At 37.4% G+C, this 18,402-nt stretch overlaps 1 protein-coding gene across 1 annotated transcript; it reads right to left on the reverse strand.

The window, feature by feature from the left end:
- Positions 1–842: 842 nt before the first annotated feature.
- Positions 843–13,626, reverse strand: LOC130584682 (ubiquitin-protein ligase E3A-like). The gene is made up of 7 exons (XM_057384807.1): positions 13,487–13,626; positions 10,249–10,454; positions 8,074–8,238; positions 7,518–7,673; positions 7,350–7,423; positions 6,629–6,772; positions 843–6,407 (listed from the first exon to the last, which is right to left on the reverse strand). The coding sequence occupies exons 1-7, from the start codon at positions 13,623–13,625 to the stop codon at positions 6,287–6,289; spliced, it is 1,005 nt and encodes a 334-aa protein (XP_057240790.1). The 5' UTR covers position 13,626; the 3' UTR covers positions 843–6,286.
- Between the last annotated feature and the right edge of the window lie 4,776 nt (positions 13,627–18,402).

Raw genomic sequence — 18,402 nt, forward strand, 5'->3', positions numbered from 1 at the left:
TGGGGAAGGGAAGCTGGTACAGAAGGGATACTGCAAAGTGGAGCCAGAGAGAGAAAGCCGACAGGGGAAGCCCTGTAGAGTTTTCTGGAAGCCCTGTAGTTTTTCCAAACTGATTTACACTTAAGAGTTTGGTGGCCAGAAGGGAATCGAGCCAGATCGATGGGCTACAGGGATGACTCCAGCAGGGCACCTTCCCCATCCCAGCCACTGCCAGTGCAGAGGGCAGACCTGTTGTGCAGCACAGCAGAGCTGCCTACTCCATGTGGGCTTTAGTCTTACACAGCTTCACTCTCAATTAGGYAGGGGAAGGGAAAATTTCAGAGCAAACTCAGGAGGTGGTGAGACCAACTGATGCTGCCATCAGCCACTAGGARACCCCAGAAGCTGCAACCATCCTTGGGATCCAAAATGCCCCGAAGAAAGGTAAAATCCAGCAGAATGTGGCYGCTGGAGGTTTCTCCTTGCAGATGTCAGGATGAAACTGCTGAGAGCCCTTTGTTACCACCCACAGCCCTGCAGCAGCGAGGCTTGGAAGAAGCAGGCAAATTATTGTCACCAGCTGCCCCCAGTGCCACTGCTGGGCTATAGCAGGACGTGCAGTCCAAGAGCACTGGCTCCAGGCCAGCCCTTGTCCTGCAGAAGCCAAGAGCACTAAAGAGAAAGAAGGGACTAAACCCATCCTCTGAAGGTGGCAACAGAGGACGACTGTGGTTCCAGAGAGCCCAAACCCAGGAAATGTTTCCTAGGGCTTAAATGTAAGAAATTGTCTCTCCTCCAAAATCAAAGCTAGCAAGAAAACTATCTTGGATGATAAAACTGCTTGGATGATAAAACYGCTGCAGATCCAGAGCAGGATTGCTTCTGAAAGGCCTGAGGATGTCTGGAAGAACTCCTGATGCAAGAGCATCACCTAGGCTGTCTGCTGGCCATTAGAGCTAGGGCAGAAAGCAGAACCTGGTGGCTCCAGCCCTGCACAAAATCAGCCAGATAGGAACATTTTTGGAAAGGATATCCTCTTGGGGATTTTAGTTTGGGAATGGGAGCCTCCCCAAAGTCAAAGTGTAAAAAAACAGTGCAACACTTACCAGATGCTCACAAAGAAGTCTGTGTTGAACTTTGAAAGTGCCTGTATTGGTGAGACCAAAATGTAATTTGCTTTATTTCAGGGGGCTTGCTCCAAAATTCATAGCATTCTTCATGCATAGAAGACAAATAAAAATCAGTGTACATGACACAAGGGAGATTTTTTTTTTTGAAAACACCTTTTCATCTAGAAAATGTTCTTGTGTAGTTTCCCATTTTTATTAAAATCGGTTATATCAAGAAACAAAACCCCTTTAATTGTATTGACTCACCTGATCTTTACCCCTTGCTGCTCCAACAGAGTGCTTGCAAAGGGAAATACTAAATCAAAGGTAGCAGCACATGATGCATCTCAAAACCTGGAACAGAAAAGTTCAACTAATTTCCACTTTACAGCCACTAACTCCTGAGCACTGTTACACTGCTGTCCTATACCAGTCTGAAAGCAGAAGGATGAAATGGGAAGATAGATTTAAGGGATTTTCRCTGTACATGACTCCAATGGCACAGCAGATACACCAGAGCCTTTGGTGACATTAAGAAGAAAGGCTTCAWGTCATCTTTGCATGTAACAGTTGAGTCCCAAATCTTCAGGATGCTGCAGTTTTTGTCTTGACGTTGGTCAGTCCAAGCTGTGAGCCAAGGCTGCAGGAACAGCAGGATCCCCGCCYATGCAGCTGTCTGTAGTTGAGCTGTGCTGCCTTCCTGTCCTTCCAAGGGCAGGAGCCTAACTCCAGCAATTGCTGTCTGACTTTCAGAGTCAGCTCTGGTCTCAATTTTTAAGTCTCAAAACTGCACAAACCTACTCAGCAAAATAATGTAGGCATTCCTAATTGGAATAAGATAGGCAATCTTATTGTCCTAAAATAGAATAATGATTCCCACCCTCCACTTGCATCTCCAATCATTTCTATTAGACATTTCACTACACAGAAATTCCAACGCAGGATATATATTGAGCAAGACATCCATAAACACAWGCACACTTGGCAAACTTCAGTTATTTATCAGGATAGCTCTCTTGATGTATCCTACAAATACTGCAGAACAGAATAACAATTACACTTGTGTATTCTCAATTAAATCCACCTTTCCACACAATTTTATGTTTTGTTAATGACGAACAATAAAAATCAACAGCTGAAGACATCTTCAGATGGAGCACTGGAGAAAAATACAATGAAAAATTAATGGGTTTTCCAAACAAATTCATCTGGGCAAGAAGTGCCCTGTGTAAAAACTAATGCCAGTATCAACTCTTATTTCCAATGCAGTGTCCCTTCTGGGATACAGTATAAAACTGAATTTCTTAAAATTAATTTTATTAAGTCCCCGATGGTCTTACGAATTTTTAAAAAAACTTTAATTAAACTTTCAAGTGTGAACAACAGTTGTAGGTAACTTATCACAAGTCCTTGTGACTCAGACTAAGCATAATAAACTCAGCTCTTGTAAGGAAAGGCTTGATTTTGAATAGCTAAACTTGGAAGAAATTCCTGCTCCATCTTGCATGCTGAAATGCTGGAGTTTTTCTGCATAATGAGGAAGGCATAGCTCAAAGATTCCATCCAACTGATTCATATTTATAATAAAAAATTCTTGAGATAAGCAGGAATTTTTTAATCCTACTGTGATTAAAAATTCACAAGGAGGTAAYTGGCTGCAACAGTGCAAGGGAAACACCTTTAAGCTGATGATGTGGGGGTTGTCCTCTTCCAGAACATCAGCAGCATGGAAACTTGTGTCCAATTCTCTGCTCCACAGAGCAGAGGGCCATGCATTCCTGGGCAGCCCACACTGCAGCTACCTGAAGGCAAAGCCCACCAGGTCCATCACACCTGTGTAGTGCCACAYGTGGTAGGAAGCTCCTGCTTCAGCACTGAAGCCACTGCTGGATGAGACACAGAGYTGCATGGAGCCCTGGGCCCATTTCCAGCCCATTCCACAATCAGCTTTCCTCAGAATGCAGCGTTGGAGGGAGTACCCTTGGCTGCCACCATCCTGTCTCAGGCTGCTGCCTCCCAAACYGAAGATAAGCCCAGTCAGAAGTTCACACAACACTATTCCTTAGTCAACTGAACTGTGCTCCTGACAGCTGTTACTGAAATCTTCTTAGCAAGATGCAAAAGTTTTAATCTTCTAAAGCGTGATAATCTGTATGCAGAATCATGTGCTGACATACCACCAGAGATAAACAAAACCATTTCTTCACTCCTAATTAAATCTGAAAAAAGTGCCTTATTAAGATGACTCTTTTCAGTGCACTAGTTGTTTTCTTGCACTACTATCATTTTTGAAAACAAAACATAGACAGAAACCTGATGGCCTCTTCACACCAAGGTTGGAAACATTCTGGCAGTCTATTAGGGTGCAGAAGGAGATACTTGAAGAGGTATTTTTCACTTGTCAAATGAGCCAGTGCTGAGATGGCCAAAATATTTTCTTGTCAAMATATTGAAGACACCCTGTGGAGAGAGCACCACCACACTGGTGTCAGACTACTGCCTTAGAAAAGGAATCTTCTGTCTCACTCAAGAGAGGTATCTCCATGACACATAAGTACACTTAAGTCTCCAAGGTAAGTTTTGTAGATGTAAACTTTGCTAGACACTGTGAAAGACATTCCAGCTGTGCCKGGAGCCCAGAAAAAAAAGTCAAACCAAAACCAACTTAAAATGGCATTTTCCCTTTCTGGCTGCAACTTCTATAGGAGAGGAATGTAGCCTGCAGCTACAAGACTTCAAGGTTTATTTATTTCAAACCTCATCAACCAGTGCTGCTGAACAACCAGTGCATTTATATCAGCACTTAGGAGATACGGTTTCAATACAGYGGTGTTTGGAGGGAGGCAGTATATATTACATGAGAAATCAGTCAAATATGAAGTACTACATCTTACCTGAAAATGATTCCCTGAAAAACAACTTATGCTTTTGAAGGCCAAGGCAATTATATATTATTTTAATCTTAATGCTAAAGGAAAACAGAAAGAGCCTATTTACAATGTCAACAGTTCAGTTAGAGAATTCTGTATTGCTATCCAGTTATGCTGTCTGCACAGCTTTTAGACCTATATAAAAAACCCCAATATGAATCACATACACCTGTCAGCTGGGYGTAACCACAAACCACAGCTTCATCAGGATAAGAAGTTACAGGAATACAGCTTTAAGAGCATTAGACTGTGGACACTTACATACCACAMAGCAGTACCAGGACATGTTCACGCTTGTAGCAAAGCACCTCAAGGCACTCGGCAAGTCTTGTTCTCACCACCTACAGTAAAAGTTGCTCCAAACCTGAAGGGCTCAGCAAGCACTGCCATCAACCACCCTGCACTGAGAGGCAGGGTATCTTGTGTTTTCCTCTTCAGGGACATACAACAAGGTGGACATAAAAGAGGGCAGGCCCTAAGGGCCACCTCTGAGATCAAAGGCCAGAAGACAGCACCTCTCCCTCCCCAGCCAGTTTCAGTCCCATGTGTCCAGGCTGTCTGGCACTGGATTGAATTTGAGAGGGGAAAATCACTGGACCCCAGATCACTACAGTTCACTTCTGGAGAATTTYTGTACCTGCAACCCTCAAATTATGCAGTACTACAACAATTTCTAATMAAAAAATTTAATATCTAATTTATCAAAGTAAGAAAGTAACTTGTTGTCTTTTTCACTGAACCATGGTGAAAAAAGGTCATTGTTTTATTCAGCATCATAGTTACATAACAGTTGTCTGTTTCTATTACTAGAAAGAATTTATTAAAATAGTCCTGAAAGACATCTTTTCTTTTTCCAATGATTTCAAAACTAAGCCTTTTAATGCCAATTCCACACAGTCACGGTTTTGATCGGTAGTAGCCAGTTATAGCAATTGTCAAGGCACAAGCTCAGCTCTGCACACCCGCTGCAGCTTGTATTGGAAAAGAGATATGCCAGTTACATCTGCACTTACAAATGCATAATCCCTTCATTGTATATTGCAACAGGAGAAATTAACATTAAACACAGACTATGAAAGGTAAAGGATTTATTTCTGATATGATTTGTAGAGTTAAATTAAAAACCTACTGAATACTTTATGTAGTAGATGAACATAACCTTAGTACTTACTTTCTAACAGTTTATTTAATGGTTGGAAGTGTACAACATGAAGTAGGCCTCACGTTTAATATTGTTCAATTTTGCTTATTGTTAGATGAGATTAAAATACAGTAGCCATCCCTTTAGATTATGGTGCAACACTGATCATGTGCCTTGATAGGTAGGAAAAATCATTCATTAAATAAATGATGATGACATAACACGTAGGGAAGACTTTGGATTGTCTATTTAAAATGTCAACATAATARGCAATTAAGAATAAAACTTCATTTTAAGTGCACTTCCACATGCTTTGTTTATAATATAGCAAAAACTTCCTATCTTTTTTTCCAGACACTTCACTCCCTACTCTAAAGCTGTTCAGTTGAAAATGCACTTTCCCCAGTAAACTTTTTTTAAAAAAGTAACTAAAATTTCTACCCTTTCATATGCTAAGAAATGTTTCCTAATTAAAAACACAGTTTATTACAAGACATGTGAAGACAACATATAGTGAAATGAATTTTAATTGTTGTGCTGTGACTAAAGTAAAGTTCTCAAGGCTGCAATTTAACATTCCAAGTTCTCCCTTCCATCTTTATTGATTCTTAAGATTTTGCACAGAAACTCTTTGGGGGCTAGAACAGCAGTAATTGCATCACACTGTTTTTCAAGACTTCAAGTTTCAAAAGCAAACTCTTCAAAAAGTACAGTTCTTGATTTGATTAGATACAGGGACAAAAATATAGCACATACTTGAAGGTTACATGGTCTACAAATGATGGCAATATTTTCCTTGGGAGAGTACAGTTTGTTTTCTTGTAAATACTCAAAAAGGCTCAACTTCAAGCAGTAATAAACACAAGCAAAAGTGATTTAACCCTTAAAATAAATATTCAGGAAAACCTCTCTGTACATATAAGTGAAAGAATATGTAACACTTTCACGCTAAAAGAAAAAAATAAAGATTTTGTTCATATAAGCAGCTGAAATCTGCTGTTCCAGCCCAATGTCCCCAGTAAAGAAGGGAGGCACAAACACAGGTGACTACTGTAGCTCACTATCTTATGGCCTTTTTGGACAGGGACATCATCACCATCATTTTTAAATCCCTTTTGTTATACTTATTACAGCATGCCAAATCCTTTGGCATATGTGATGGCCTTCAATAATCTTTCTTTAAGCTTTTCTTTGCTTGAGTACTCCGGAAGCAAAAGTACATTAAAGCATGTGTGAGATGTAGGTAACCTGTGGGACAAAACAAAAACAAACAAGAAAATAATTCAGATCTTGGAACATGCCAAAGAAATATATCTCTATTTTACAAGACCAAAAATAATGAACTTGAAGAAAATACATTCTTCTTAGAGATTCAACTTTCAGATGTAACCAGGTTAAGAATTCAAAAGCACAGAATTTGCTTTCAGTTATAAAAAAATGAGCAAAATGTAGATTTTTTTTTTTTTTACCTCTCTGTATCCGGGCCATTTTTGGCTATGATCATCTTTAACTTTCCAAGTCCTCCCACAGGGGCTCTGTCTGTGCCTGTTGTAAACTGTAAGAACAGTCTTTTCTGTTCATCCGTAAAAGAATGGACTATTTCCCAGAATTCCCTACCAAGRAAGAAATCAAAAAGTAAATAAACCATAAACTTTCTTTGGTATAAATGACACTTTTAAAATTGGGCTCTAAAAGTGTAGTATTTCTAATCAGTCATAACACCAAGTTCACAGGTTGCACTCATGAGGCAAACTATCAGAATACTATTTACCAATCAGTGAGATTCAGAAATAGAAATCAGAAATATTACCAAACACTGCAGTTAAACTGTCTTTAAATGTTAATTTGGCTGGTAAGTGTTCTGCAGATATTCTATTATTCCTATTTCCTAGGGAATTATACTGATTCAACAATGCTTACACCATCTCTTTTTTTTCTAATGATGATACTTGAGAAAAGTGAAATTACACATAAGACATTTGCATCTCCAGTACTACAAAAATACTAAATCTTACAATATTGAATTCATTATGAAGAAACAAGCAGATAAAGTGCTTTTTATGTTTACAAAATTAGAAAAAACCACCTAATAATATTTTTACTTAATAATAATAATAATAATAATAATAATAATAATAATAATAATAATAATAATAATAATAATATCTTTACAAAATTAGAAAAAATTACCTAATAATAAGAGAGTCTCTTGTATAGCCACCATCATATTCTGTAGTTTCTTCTAGTGCTTGAAAATCTAAATTCTGTAAGAAGATGATATTTTTAAAGATGACCACTAATTATATACTTAGGATCAAACAAAAGCTCCACTCTCTAGTGTACATTCAGAATTCTTACCCTACTTCCACAAATAAGTAATTCAATTTCCTCTGGTCTAAATAAATATTTCAAAGGAGATTCATTGGTCACCATGTGGAATCCTCTCCGAAAGGCCTTGAACTGCTTTTCTACTGATTTATTGAGTATATAGTCAGCATACAGATTGACAAATTCCTGCAAGAAAATAAACCCCAAAAAACATTAGTGCTTCAACACATGCCACTTGAAGTACCTCCCAAAAATACAAAAAAAAATGAAAAAATCCCAAAATACATATAATTCTGGACTTCTACACAGAATCTGGGCTCAGCTTCTATTCAGCAACACAAAAGAACAAGTCTCAAATACTGCTCAGAAAGGTTACAAACATCCCTCCCCAGAAGCCACGTATCTGTGTATCAATGCTTTCTTTAAAAAAAAGCCTTTTCTGTCCACAGCCATGCTGTGCTACAGCAATTTAAAAACCCTTTTAACTTTAAAAGTTTAAGTGAGAACAAACCTTTATAGAGTCCTATATAGTTCTACATACAGTATATCCAAGAACTACAGATTCCATTAAAAAAGCTGAGTGTACCTTTCTATTTTCATTCGTAATAGGAATTTTATCACCGTTTTCCTTTAAATCATGCATCATTGGATTGCCAAAGAGATCCGTGTGAGATATTTGAAACGTTATCATCATATCATCTTCCACACTTCCTTCATACTCTAGTAAGTCTCTCAAACTCTGGTAGAGAACCTAACAGAATAAGAAATACATGTCTGTCAAAAATAAGCTTTGATAGATTTCACTGAGTAATACAAGAAGACATGAAACCACCTGTCTTGAAAAAAGGTTGTTATATTCTATATGTGTCGCCTAAAAAATCTCCCATAGCAGTCCAAACAATAGTTTATTAAGCTCAGTATTTGCAAAGAGAAACAGGATAACGTTTTAAGATAAAAAGGAAACATGGCAATCAGTGATAACTCCCTTTTAAAAAAAGACCCTTTTAGTACCTATCTTCCTAAATGCAATTATCAAACCTGTAGTTTAAGAGCCTTTTAATAATCTCTTTTTCTTTTAAGTCTTTTGAATCTGTCTTTACTTTAGGCACACAGACTATGTTACACTAGTAAGACGAACATTTATGAATTAAAAATCAAAGAAACCCCTATATTTTGTATCAGATAAACCTCAGACAGCAGGTTTTAATCTTCTATGTCTTATTTAAATCTCAAACCAACTAGGAAGTAATCCTGAAGTAACACAGTCTTTAATGTAAGAAGACATTTATGAACAAAAAAAAATAAATCATGAATTAGGCCAGAATTTACCAAGTGGAACCTGAAATTACCTGTCAGTTTGCTCTATTCTAAGGCACAACCAGCCTTCCTCCCTGCTATGCCTTAGGAAAAGCCCAAGATTCTCTCAGAAACCAAAGACTATGCAGAAAAGGAGGTAAGAGGTGTAGGGGCTATAGAATGCAAAGCGAAGGTAAAAGTGACAACTGTGTGCAACTGTATTTTTCTAGTGAAGTGGAAAAAATAAATTTCCCTTCAGTGTTTTCACTGAAACCTGTAAGTTTACACGTAAGCTTCTGTGTCTTTTTGTTTCTTCCCCAGGACCTTTAAAAAGGACTTTGCACTGAAAATCACTGCACTTGGAACCAGTGATGGTGAGGGCTGGTGAACATCCTATTCTCTATCTTTGACAGCATTAGAAAAAGTATTGGGAGGCTTGACTACTATGAATTTCATTTTGGATTTGAGAAATTTTTAAGTCACATGAGAATGCCTGACAGACTTGTTCCATAGAACTACATCCACTCTTTTTGTCACAAGAAACTCTGAATATGTATGAAAGTTAGAGGAAACTTGGGGCATAGTTTCTCTACATGATTATACAATGAAACTGGTTGAATCTGGCATGCTGTTGTACGTAGGCCATCGAAAGTAGACCAGAAAATGTATTACTTGATTATTCATTTTCATATTTCATTTCAAAAATGAAAGCCCAGTTCTTTTTAGACAGTATTATTTTACTATTTTTTTTTAACAGATGAAGATTTTGCATAATTGCTTATGAAAGGGATGTGTCCCAGTGTCTGAAACAAAATGAAGCTTGCTGACAACTCCTACTAGCAACATGAGGGGAAGCCACTGGTGATCTATGATTGACATCCTGCACACACACTTGTGTGCTCTGTCTACTGAAGTACTTGTACAGCTCAGTGCTTGTGCACAGCCACTGGCTGGGAATGAGTTTAGGAAGACAGACACTGATCACTGCTCTGATAGGGACATTCATTAACTGTAGGGATATTCATGAACTGCCTCATCTATCTTTTGCTTTAGACAAGTAAGAGCATCACACCTTTGCATGTTTACTGTTAGTTTCACTTTTTTGGTAGAAATTTACTCCTATAAACAGCTATAAACAGCCTAATTTTAGAAGTCTCTTCAGGAAGAGACATACTTATTTATGATTAATAATGCTTACTAATATTTACCAATTCGTGCAGTAAAAAATAAAAAAAAAGCTTTATTGACACTGAGCCCTATTCACTGCMTTTACAATTCTGCCTCCTCCAAACCAAATGTAGCAAGAAGTTTTATTGCTTATTAATTTAACAAATCTAGACTCTTCACACAAGTCACTGGTTATTTCACTTTCACTTCTGACAGCGATCTTATGTTTAATTTAAATACAGATTAAATTACTGCATGGGAAATACATTATTAAACTCAAAGAACACAATGAACTTACAGGATGAGAGTCTGCCAGATCACGGAAAGTTCCTTTTTTGCCCATTAGCTTCCTGTAGACAACCATGGGAAAATGTACATCCAGTATACAGTTGTTGTAAATAGCCAGTCCCAGTACTATGCCAATCAGGGTAAACTGACCCTCAGTTTCAAAGGAGGACGGATTAAACCAAAACAGTTTTGTAGACTCATCATATGTGAACATCCCTGTTGGAAAAAAAAAGTTGAGCAATTATGGCTACCATCCAATAAAAGTGGCACATAAAACATACCATTATAAACCCATTTGCACTTGTCCTGAAAATACATTTAACTTAATATCATACTGAATTGAATGGCAAAGAGAATCTATTTACCTTAGGGTGATTGGAGCTGCTCAAAACACTGTTACTCACATAATCACTAAAAGTACCCTTCTGGCTGTAGCAAGACACAAGATAGTTCTTGTTTATGAAACTGGAATTTGTGTACAGGCTATAAATTATTTAAATGAAACCCACAATAAAATCTATTGCTTACCTGACTAGATACGGAAGCAAGATAAATGATCCTATAGACTTAAGGTGGGAGACAGAACACCCTGGACAAGTGTTCCCAGTCACCTGTTACTTGGACAGCTAAGTCCCATGAATTTCAGGCACAGCCTGAGAAGTGCAAGTGCCCTAGGCTCCTTACTCTCAACACACCAGAAGTCAGGTCCACATGGTCAAAAATATCAACTACATTTGCCTCAAGGATTTCTCTTGTCAGTTCTTAAAAGATGTGCTTGTTTACAGCCTATGCAGATCTACAAACTGATTACAAAGCCACACAAACAGAGCCACAAAACTACTCTAAAGACCAAAAGCATCATCTTCTGTCAAGAGATAAAGACTGTTCTCTCATTCCAGGTAAGGAAATGAACTGCAAGCTCATTCAGAGACTCTGGCTATTCCCCAGAATAGATTATGYATCTCAGTGGGTGACCAGGGCTGGRTCAGCCATTAGAGAARCACACAAGTAACAGACTGGCCCATCAGATAAGGCAACTGGAAATCAGAAATGGATGAGCAACTCAGGCATACACAGGAGGCACATTACACAGAATCCTATATTCCAATTTCTGAACTAACTCAAGTAACTTCTGGATTACTGATACATAAAAGCAGTGACTTGTACTTTCTGGAATATGACAGAGAAGTTAAACTTTAAAACAACTACAGCAAATGTCTAAAAATGAAGGATTATCATCTTACCCAGATCCACATCTGGAAACACTTTAAGGTGAAACACAGTATTTTACACCCTTACCTAAATAAAGACTACAGTACATTAAAATCATAATGAAACACCAGAAAAAACTGGAATCTGCAAGAAGGGGAAAACAACTGCATAGTGTTGCTAAAGATATCATATAAAGTTATTGCTTCTTCCCTTTTACCATTGTGACTGTTGGTCATAAATCCAGTATTTTTTCTGAGTTATTGCCTCCTTTGAGTAAAAATTTAAGGTGGTTTAATATGGAAATACTCAAAAAGTCAAAGAAACTGTAAAAACAATATACATCTCTTAAATATACCTATTAGAGGACAGACATTTTAAATTTTATTTAAAAGATCTTTATTTTCTCAAGTAAAGAAGGCATTTATAAATCAACAAAAGTCACACTTGGTATATCTGGTGCATACATAAACTGCTACACTGAAATGTATATACATATCTATGTATATATATATATATATAATATATATGTACACTGAATGCAAGCTACATTTCCTGCTTTTACACATTTATGCCAAAAGCCAATAAAAAGCTTCCCCCCCTCCCAAAGTTACTATGAATACAAAATATGTACATACTTTTTTGCATTTGTAATACAGAAATAAAATTAAAAACTTATGAACATCCAATCTATTACCTATCTTTAAACACAGCGAGTATATACACATTGCTTGGATCTTAGCTTGGGCATTATTAAAAAAAAGAGTATTTCAATACAGCCACACAACTTCTGTTTAGATAAACTCAAGCTGAGAATGTATTCATTTTGCATTGAAACTACAATTTCATCATCAAAGTACTAAGATTTCTTTATTTTAATATTTATACTTTATTTAATATTTATACTTCAAAGTAAGCTAAATCAGAATCCTAATCTCTCCAAGTTAATATAATTTTTCAGTCAGTAAGACTTGTCTATGGTTGTGTACCACTTGTTATAAGAACTGGCTTGCATATGGGAAGGGCAAGTACCAAAGTTCAGATTTTTGTTACTGATTCTAGGTAATTGATACTGATACCTCCCTCTCTAAGCTGGTCAAAATAGATTTCAGTTAATTTTCATCAATTTTCTAAGCTACAAAACCAAGAACAGCAGCTTTCTTTTTTTAAAATAGTCCAGTGAAACCCAAATAACAGCCATGAGATGTTAGACTTTTTTAATGGACGCCATTACAGGAAGTACAATGTAACATCATATTTCACATAAAATATGAAATTATATAGGAACCTGGCAGGTCTCATTTCTATTCTAACACGAAGTATTCTTATGATTTTATAACATTTTCATCTTTTCAGAGTAGCAGACAAGCTGCTTACTAAAAGAAGCAGGTCCTTGCATAAATGATTGGTGCAGGGAGCAAGGGAAAAAAGAATATGATGGAAATATGACTGCTGAAACACAAGTGTAAAATTTTGGCTCTATTATATCAAATTACTCTTGGTTCTTTTAATTGTAATCAAATTTGACATTACTGTAACACTTTGGGTCTGTAGATCTGAGACTATCAGATTTATTAAGCTGGAGGAAGGGGTGGAAACAACTCAAAACTCACCAAAGTCCTACTCTTTTCTTGCTAAATTGCAGAAGCTCTTCCTCTTTGGTTTGATCACTAATTCTAGAAGCTAGTCACAAAGCAAAGTGAGGAGAAAGGTGAGAGAACAAATAAATGAACCTTGCAAAGAAACCCTGTACTCCTGATTTGTATCCAAACAAGCAATGATAGTTCTCACTAACTCTACTGCAGAGTTATCCCTTCCATCATTCCTCCTTTAGGAGGATGACTGCTGATGACACGGTGAGCCTCAATGTGCGTCAAACACTCTCCTGATCATCAGTGAATCTGGAGAGCTTCAGAGAGAAGCAGCAGTGGACATAGAAAGGCAATGCATAAACACAGAACAGTGCAGTTTGGAAGATCACCCAGGCCTACCTTTTGTGAGAAAAATCTGTTAGATTAGTAAATTATTAGAACACATACCAATATCTGGATTGAAGATTTCTTCCACAACCAGTTGAAAAAATTCTTTGGAAACACCTCCTTCATCTACCCCTTGCTCTCCTTCAAATTCAACATACAATTGCTTCTTCAAGTCTGCAGGATTTTCCATGGCAATCATCTCTAGCTATTGAGTGAAGAGACAGAAATATTTCATTAATAAATCTATTTACTATAAGAATTTAGTATCAAACAATGAAACCAAAAGTACCCTCCAAAATTAAGAAGAAAGTAAGCGCAAATCACAACAGAAAAACAAGAGAAATCATTAGTAATGCTAAATCACTCTAAGCACACACTTTAGAATCTGGGGATTAACACAGCAAGAAACTTAGCACAGAACTGATCTGTTGGCCCACTAAAGGCTGTTAGACTTCTCTTTCTATTCTTTTAAGCACTTATTTAAAGTAAGTTATCATTGTCTTGCACACAATTCATAGAAAAAGGAAGAAAACAAGATGTGTTACTGGGATAATTAAATTCAGCTGACAATGAAAGGGTGTCTGCAATATGATCTACATGTTTGACAATAAAAGGCTTTGTGAAGGGATTACACAGATATGTTTTCAGAGTGGAAGACAGAAAACAAGCCTTTGGTGAGTAGTTGTGTCTTTCAAAGAGCTGGGAAAAAACCCTAAAAATAAAAGAGGCACTAATATTACAGTCAAATCAACCTCCTCTCATTGACTCTAATGAGGAAGTATCAAAAATCTCTTGCTCTTATTTCTTCAGTGCCTTTGAACAAATCTACTGCACTGCTGCTATGAAAGTGAAAATTCAGTTAAGGCCAAATAGAAAATATGACATTTTACAGGAAAGGGTTTCAAGTCTATATAAAGGCCATTACAGGTCACAGAATCACAAAATAATTTGGGTTGGAAGGGACCTGGAAAGACCATCTAGTTCCAACCCTTTTGCCATGGGCTGGAACACATTCCAGTGCTAGATGCTCAAGCCCCATCTAGCACAGCTGTAAATAGTTCCAGGGACAATCACAATGTTCCTGGGCACCTGTTCAGTGCCTCACCACCTTCCCGGGAAAGAATTTCTTCTGAACATCTMATCTAAACCTATCCTCTTATCATTTCAGGTCATTTCCCCTTGTCCCATCACTACAAGCCCTTGTAAAAATTTCGTCTCCATTTCTCATCAGCCCTCTTTAGGTGCTGGAAAGCACYATAAGGTCTYCCTGAAGCCTTMTCTTCTCCAGCTRAACAATCTCAATTCTCCCAGCTTGTCTTTATAGGAAAAGTGCTCCAGCCATCTGACCATTTTTGTATCCCTCCTCYGGACTCARTCCACATCCTTGTTAGGCAGGGGACCCAGAGCTGGATACAAGAGTCCTGGTGGGGTCTCACAAGRGTGGAGTACAAGGGGACAGTCACCTCCCTTGACCTGCTGACCAACCTGCTTTTGATGCAGCCCTGAGTATGGTTGCATTTTTGGGCTGTGAGTGCACATTGCCAGGATCTTCACTTTCTTACAACAAAAACATATTCTTTCAGTAAATTGAAAGTTAAGCAAGAGCATTTTGCAGCTGGTAAGAAATATGCTACTCATAAACACACCAGTTAAACTTATGCATCACAGTTACACTAAATATGCATGTGGCAAAGAAAACTTTGCCAAACAGCAGTAAATTAAGGCACAGATGGATCTGTACTCCTCTACCAAGACCATCTTACTGGTAAGACTTGCTCCTGATTTGGGCTACTGTAAATTGTACTTATTAGCAGGTGTCCTTAACATGCTAAACCTTACTTTTTATTTCACTACCCTACCTTACTTACACATGCCCATACCCTTTACAGCCCAGAATTTTACTACAGAAGTGTAAAGCAAAAGAGGAAAAGAGCAGAGAGGGTAAAGGCAGCAGTAATGACACCATCAACTCATAAAATCACACCACCAGCCAGACATTTTCTCCTGCTAACTGCCAAGTCAGCCAGCCATGATCCAAGCAGCACAGCCAGGGAGGATGAGTTATGGAGTGGTTATCTAATGGGTTTGAAGACTTTGAAGCACCCCATGCAAAAGGAGCATGTAGAGAAAAAATTGCACTACCTGGTATTGAAAATTAGACTCTGAAAAAGGCTGTAACTTCATAGCAGATTAATCTTAGTTACAAACAAGCCATGAGGACCCCAATAATGAGACAAAGTGAGATTAGTCTATATTTCAATCAGCTAACTACAGGATTTTCTGAAAAAATTGGTTATATACTACCTAAGACATTTGCGTAAAAAATTCTTTTCCTGGGACAACAATGGAGCTTAAGCCATGTTTCAAGTACAACTTGCAACTTCTTAAAAACAGAGAACTAGCATTTATTTTAAAACCATAAATACAGGTTAAATGTTCATCTGGACAGACAGAAATTCTCCTGTTTGGATCCCTTCCACTTACTGACAGCAATAAAGCTGTGGGTTTTTTCTCCCCAGTCATGACTTCGTTGGCTTTGCAGTCTTTACCAGCAGTAGTTTACTACATTGCATGTTTTATGAATGTTGGTAAGTTCTGAGAAAGCAAATATTGCCTCTGCATTTCTTTTGGAACAGCAACCCTTTGTCACAGTGTGAAGCCTCTCTTGTGTCATGGAAATACACTAAGGAGAGTGCTTCTATTTATACATACAGAGCAATTAAAGAAATTTCGAAATGATTTTTTGGCTGAGAAAAACAGCATTAAAAAAGAGGAAGGAAACAATCGAGTTGAGCAATGCTGGCTAGGCAGATTCAAACAGTGCACTGGATATCTGCAGGGCAGTCCAATAGAGGATTACCCAAAAGCCAGTATTTTGAGCAAAGCCTGATGCTCCTTGAAGTAGATTCTATAAGCAGGAAATTCTAAGCTTCTCAACTGGTGGCTTTAGCTGCTTCTTTGAATATCTGTGTCAACACTGATGCTTCACAACAAAAACTGAACACATTGGGAAACACCATCAGACAGTAAGGAGGCACTGGATTTTAGCAGAACTGCAGCAGTGTTTCTATAGCAGGGAAGTACCAACGTCAGTTACAGCTGTTTGGTTCTTGGGTTTTTTTGGGACCTTTGTTTTTCTGTCTGTAATAATCACAGCTACCTCAATCTTGTCAACACAGATGCTGCTGGATAAAACACAATCCAGACCGGTGAATTAGCAAAGTTTTAGAAGTTATGTTTTCTTTCATGATGGTTTGACAGGCCAAGTCATTAAAAAAATCATTATGTTTCCCAGGGACTTCCTAAAAAGCAGGAGTATAGCATGTCTAAAGCAGCAGTAGTATCTATGAATTGAAAAGTTGAAAGCTGAGAGACGATATAATAAAGAATATCTATATTTTGTTTGCTGAAACAGCACTGTACAACAATTTAAGAGACTGGGTGGTTTTACTTTGTTTACAGAATAACACTGCTTTCCTGCAAAACAGGAATTTTCACTGAATGACAGAAAGATGACAACATTTAAAAGCTTAATGTAACACTGGAGTTTGGCTACTTGCTTAAAAGTGATAGCAATGGAACTAATTTCTATCCAGTTAAAAATGGTTAAAAATGATGACAAATGACCTCACGTTCTAGCCACATAACATAAAAGTTCTTTTTAAGGCAGAGGCAGCAGTACTTCCCACACCAGAGAGTAAAAATAACAGAACACAGCTAATTAAAGCTTGAAAGTACCAGTGACACATTGTGACGTAAGTTAGTCAACACATTTTTCTAAAAAATGGCATGGAAAGTAATGGTTAGAGTGATCAAGCAGCCTTTTTGCCAGCTGTACTTTACAGTTCATGCATTTGGAGCTTGGATTCATCAACAGTCACATACTCTGCATCCAACCAAGGCACACCAGTGCTGACATTTTCACCTGGACACACAAACTTTGACTTGGTCTAAAAGAACATCCAAGCTCCTTTGCATCAAAGTACTTTGCTGCTACTATGTGAGAGAATCTGCCTACTGGGTTCAGGTGTGACATAAGAATTTTCTCATCAGTGCATTCAGCAGTCATTTACAAGCAGGAGAGGGTTGCTGCCCACTAACTGTCTACATTCCATGTGAAATTTGTCAAGTGAGTTTCTAATTTGCAAGCAAATGTAAGCCAGATTCTGCTGAAGGAATCTACCATGTTTTCAATTGCAGAAGTTGTGTGTTTAAATTACTGCTACCTGAGAAGAAAGCCACATATAACCTGGGCCATTGGGGTGGGGAAGAGTAAACTCAGAAAAAGCGTATGAAAGAAATAGCTTTTGGGGAATGAAAAGGCAGAAGAGGGGATTTAAGGATATATTTCCTTTCATTACTACCACACTCACACAACCTGAGTCAGCAGTACAGCTAACTTACTAAACCTGTTAGACAGAAAAAAGCACCTTAACTGTTTTCAGGAACTGCAAACTGAGCTACCAAATCTCAAATATAAAGGTTCCTTAAAAAAAACGGGGAACAAAATGTTACAAATTCCAACATTCCATCCTTGTCCCCAGGTGACTTTTTAGACTAACATACATATAAAGAAGTATACAATAAGTATATAATACAAAGAAAGATATTTCATTAAATCATTTCCAATAAAAAAGGAAAAGTGAGTTTCTGAGGCAAAGAAATTGAACAATGAATTTATAAATAATTTTTTCCTTAGATTGATGTGTTTCAGGGAGCTAAGATTCTCTTAATAAGCAACATTAAACAAGATATTGCTTTAAAGGTATTTAAAAAGTATTGCTTCAAATTCTTACTAAAAGGAAAAAAGTCCCACAGTAGTAACAGTGAAAAAAACCAAAAAAAACCACCCCAAACACTTAACCATATTTGCTTTAACTAAATCCAAAAAGTGAGAACATATACATACTGAATTATAAAAGCTAAAATATTAAGTATTGATAGGAGAAAACCAGCTTGGTAATGACTTAATCAGA

The sequence above is a fragment of the Malurus melanocephalus genome, unplaced genomic scaffold, assembly GCF_030028575.1.
Source record: "Malurus melanocephalus ecotype Western Australia unplaced genomic scaffold, MMel_1.1 scaffold_747, whole genome shotgun sequence".
NCBI classification, from domain to species: domain Eukaryota; kingdom Metazoa; phylum Chordata; class Aves; order Passeriformes; family Maluridae; genus Malurus; species Malurus melanocephalus.

Coding starts and splice junctions, on each gene's coding strand:
- LOC130584682 (XM_057384807.1), bottom strand. CDS start 13,625: ATGATTGCCATGGAAAATCCTGCAGACTTGAAGAAGCAATTGTATGTT. Junction 10,455..13,486: donor AATCTTCAATCCAGATATTG/GTATGTGTTCTA, acceptor TTTTTCCAACAG/GGATGTTCACATATGATGAG. Junction 7,424..7,517: donor TACTTATTTGTGGAAGTAGG/GTAAGAATTCTG, acceptor ATCTTCTTACAG/AATTTAGATTTTCAAGCACT.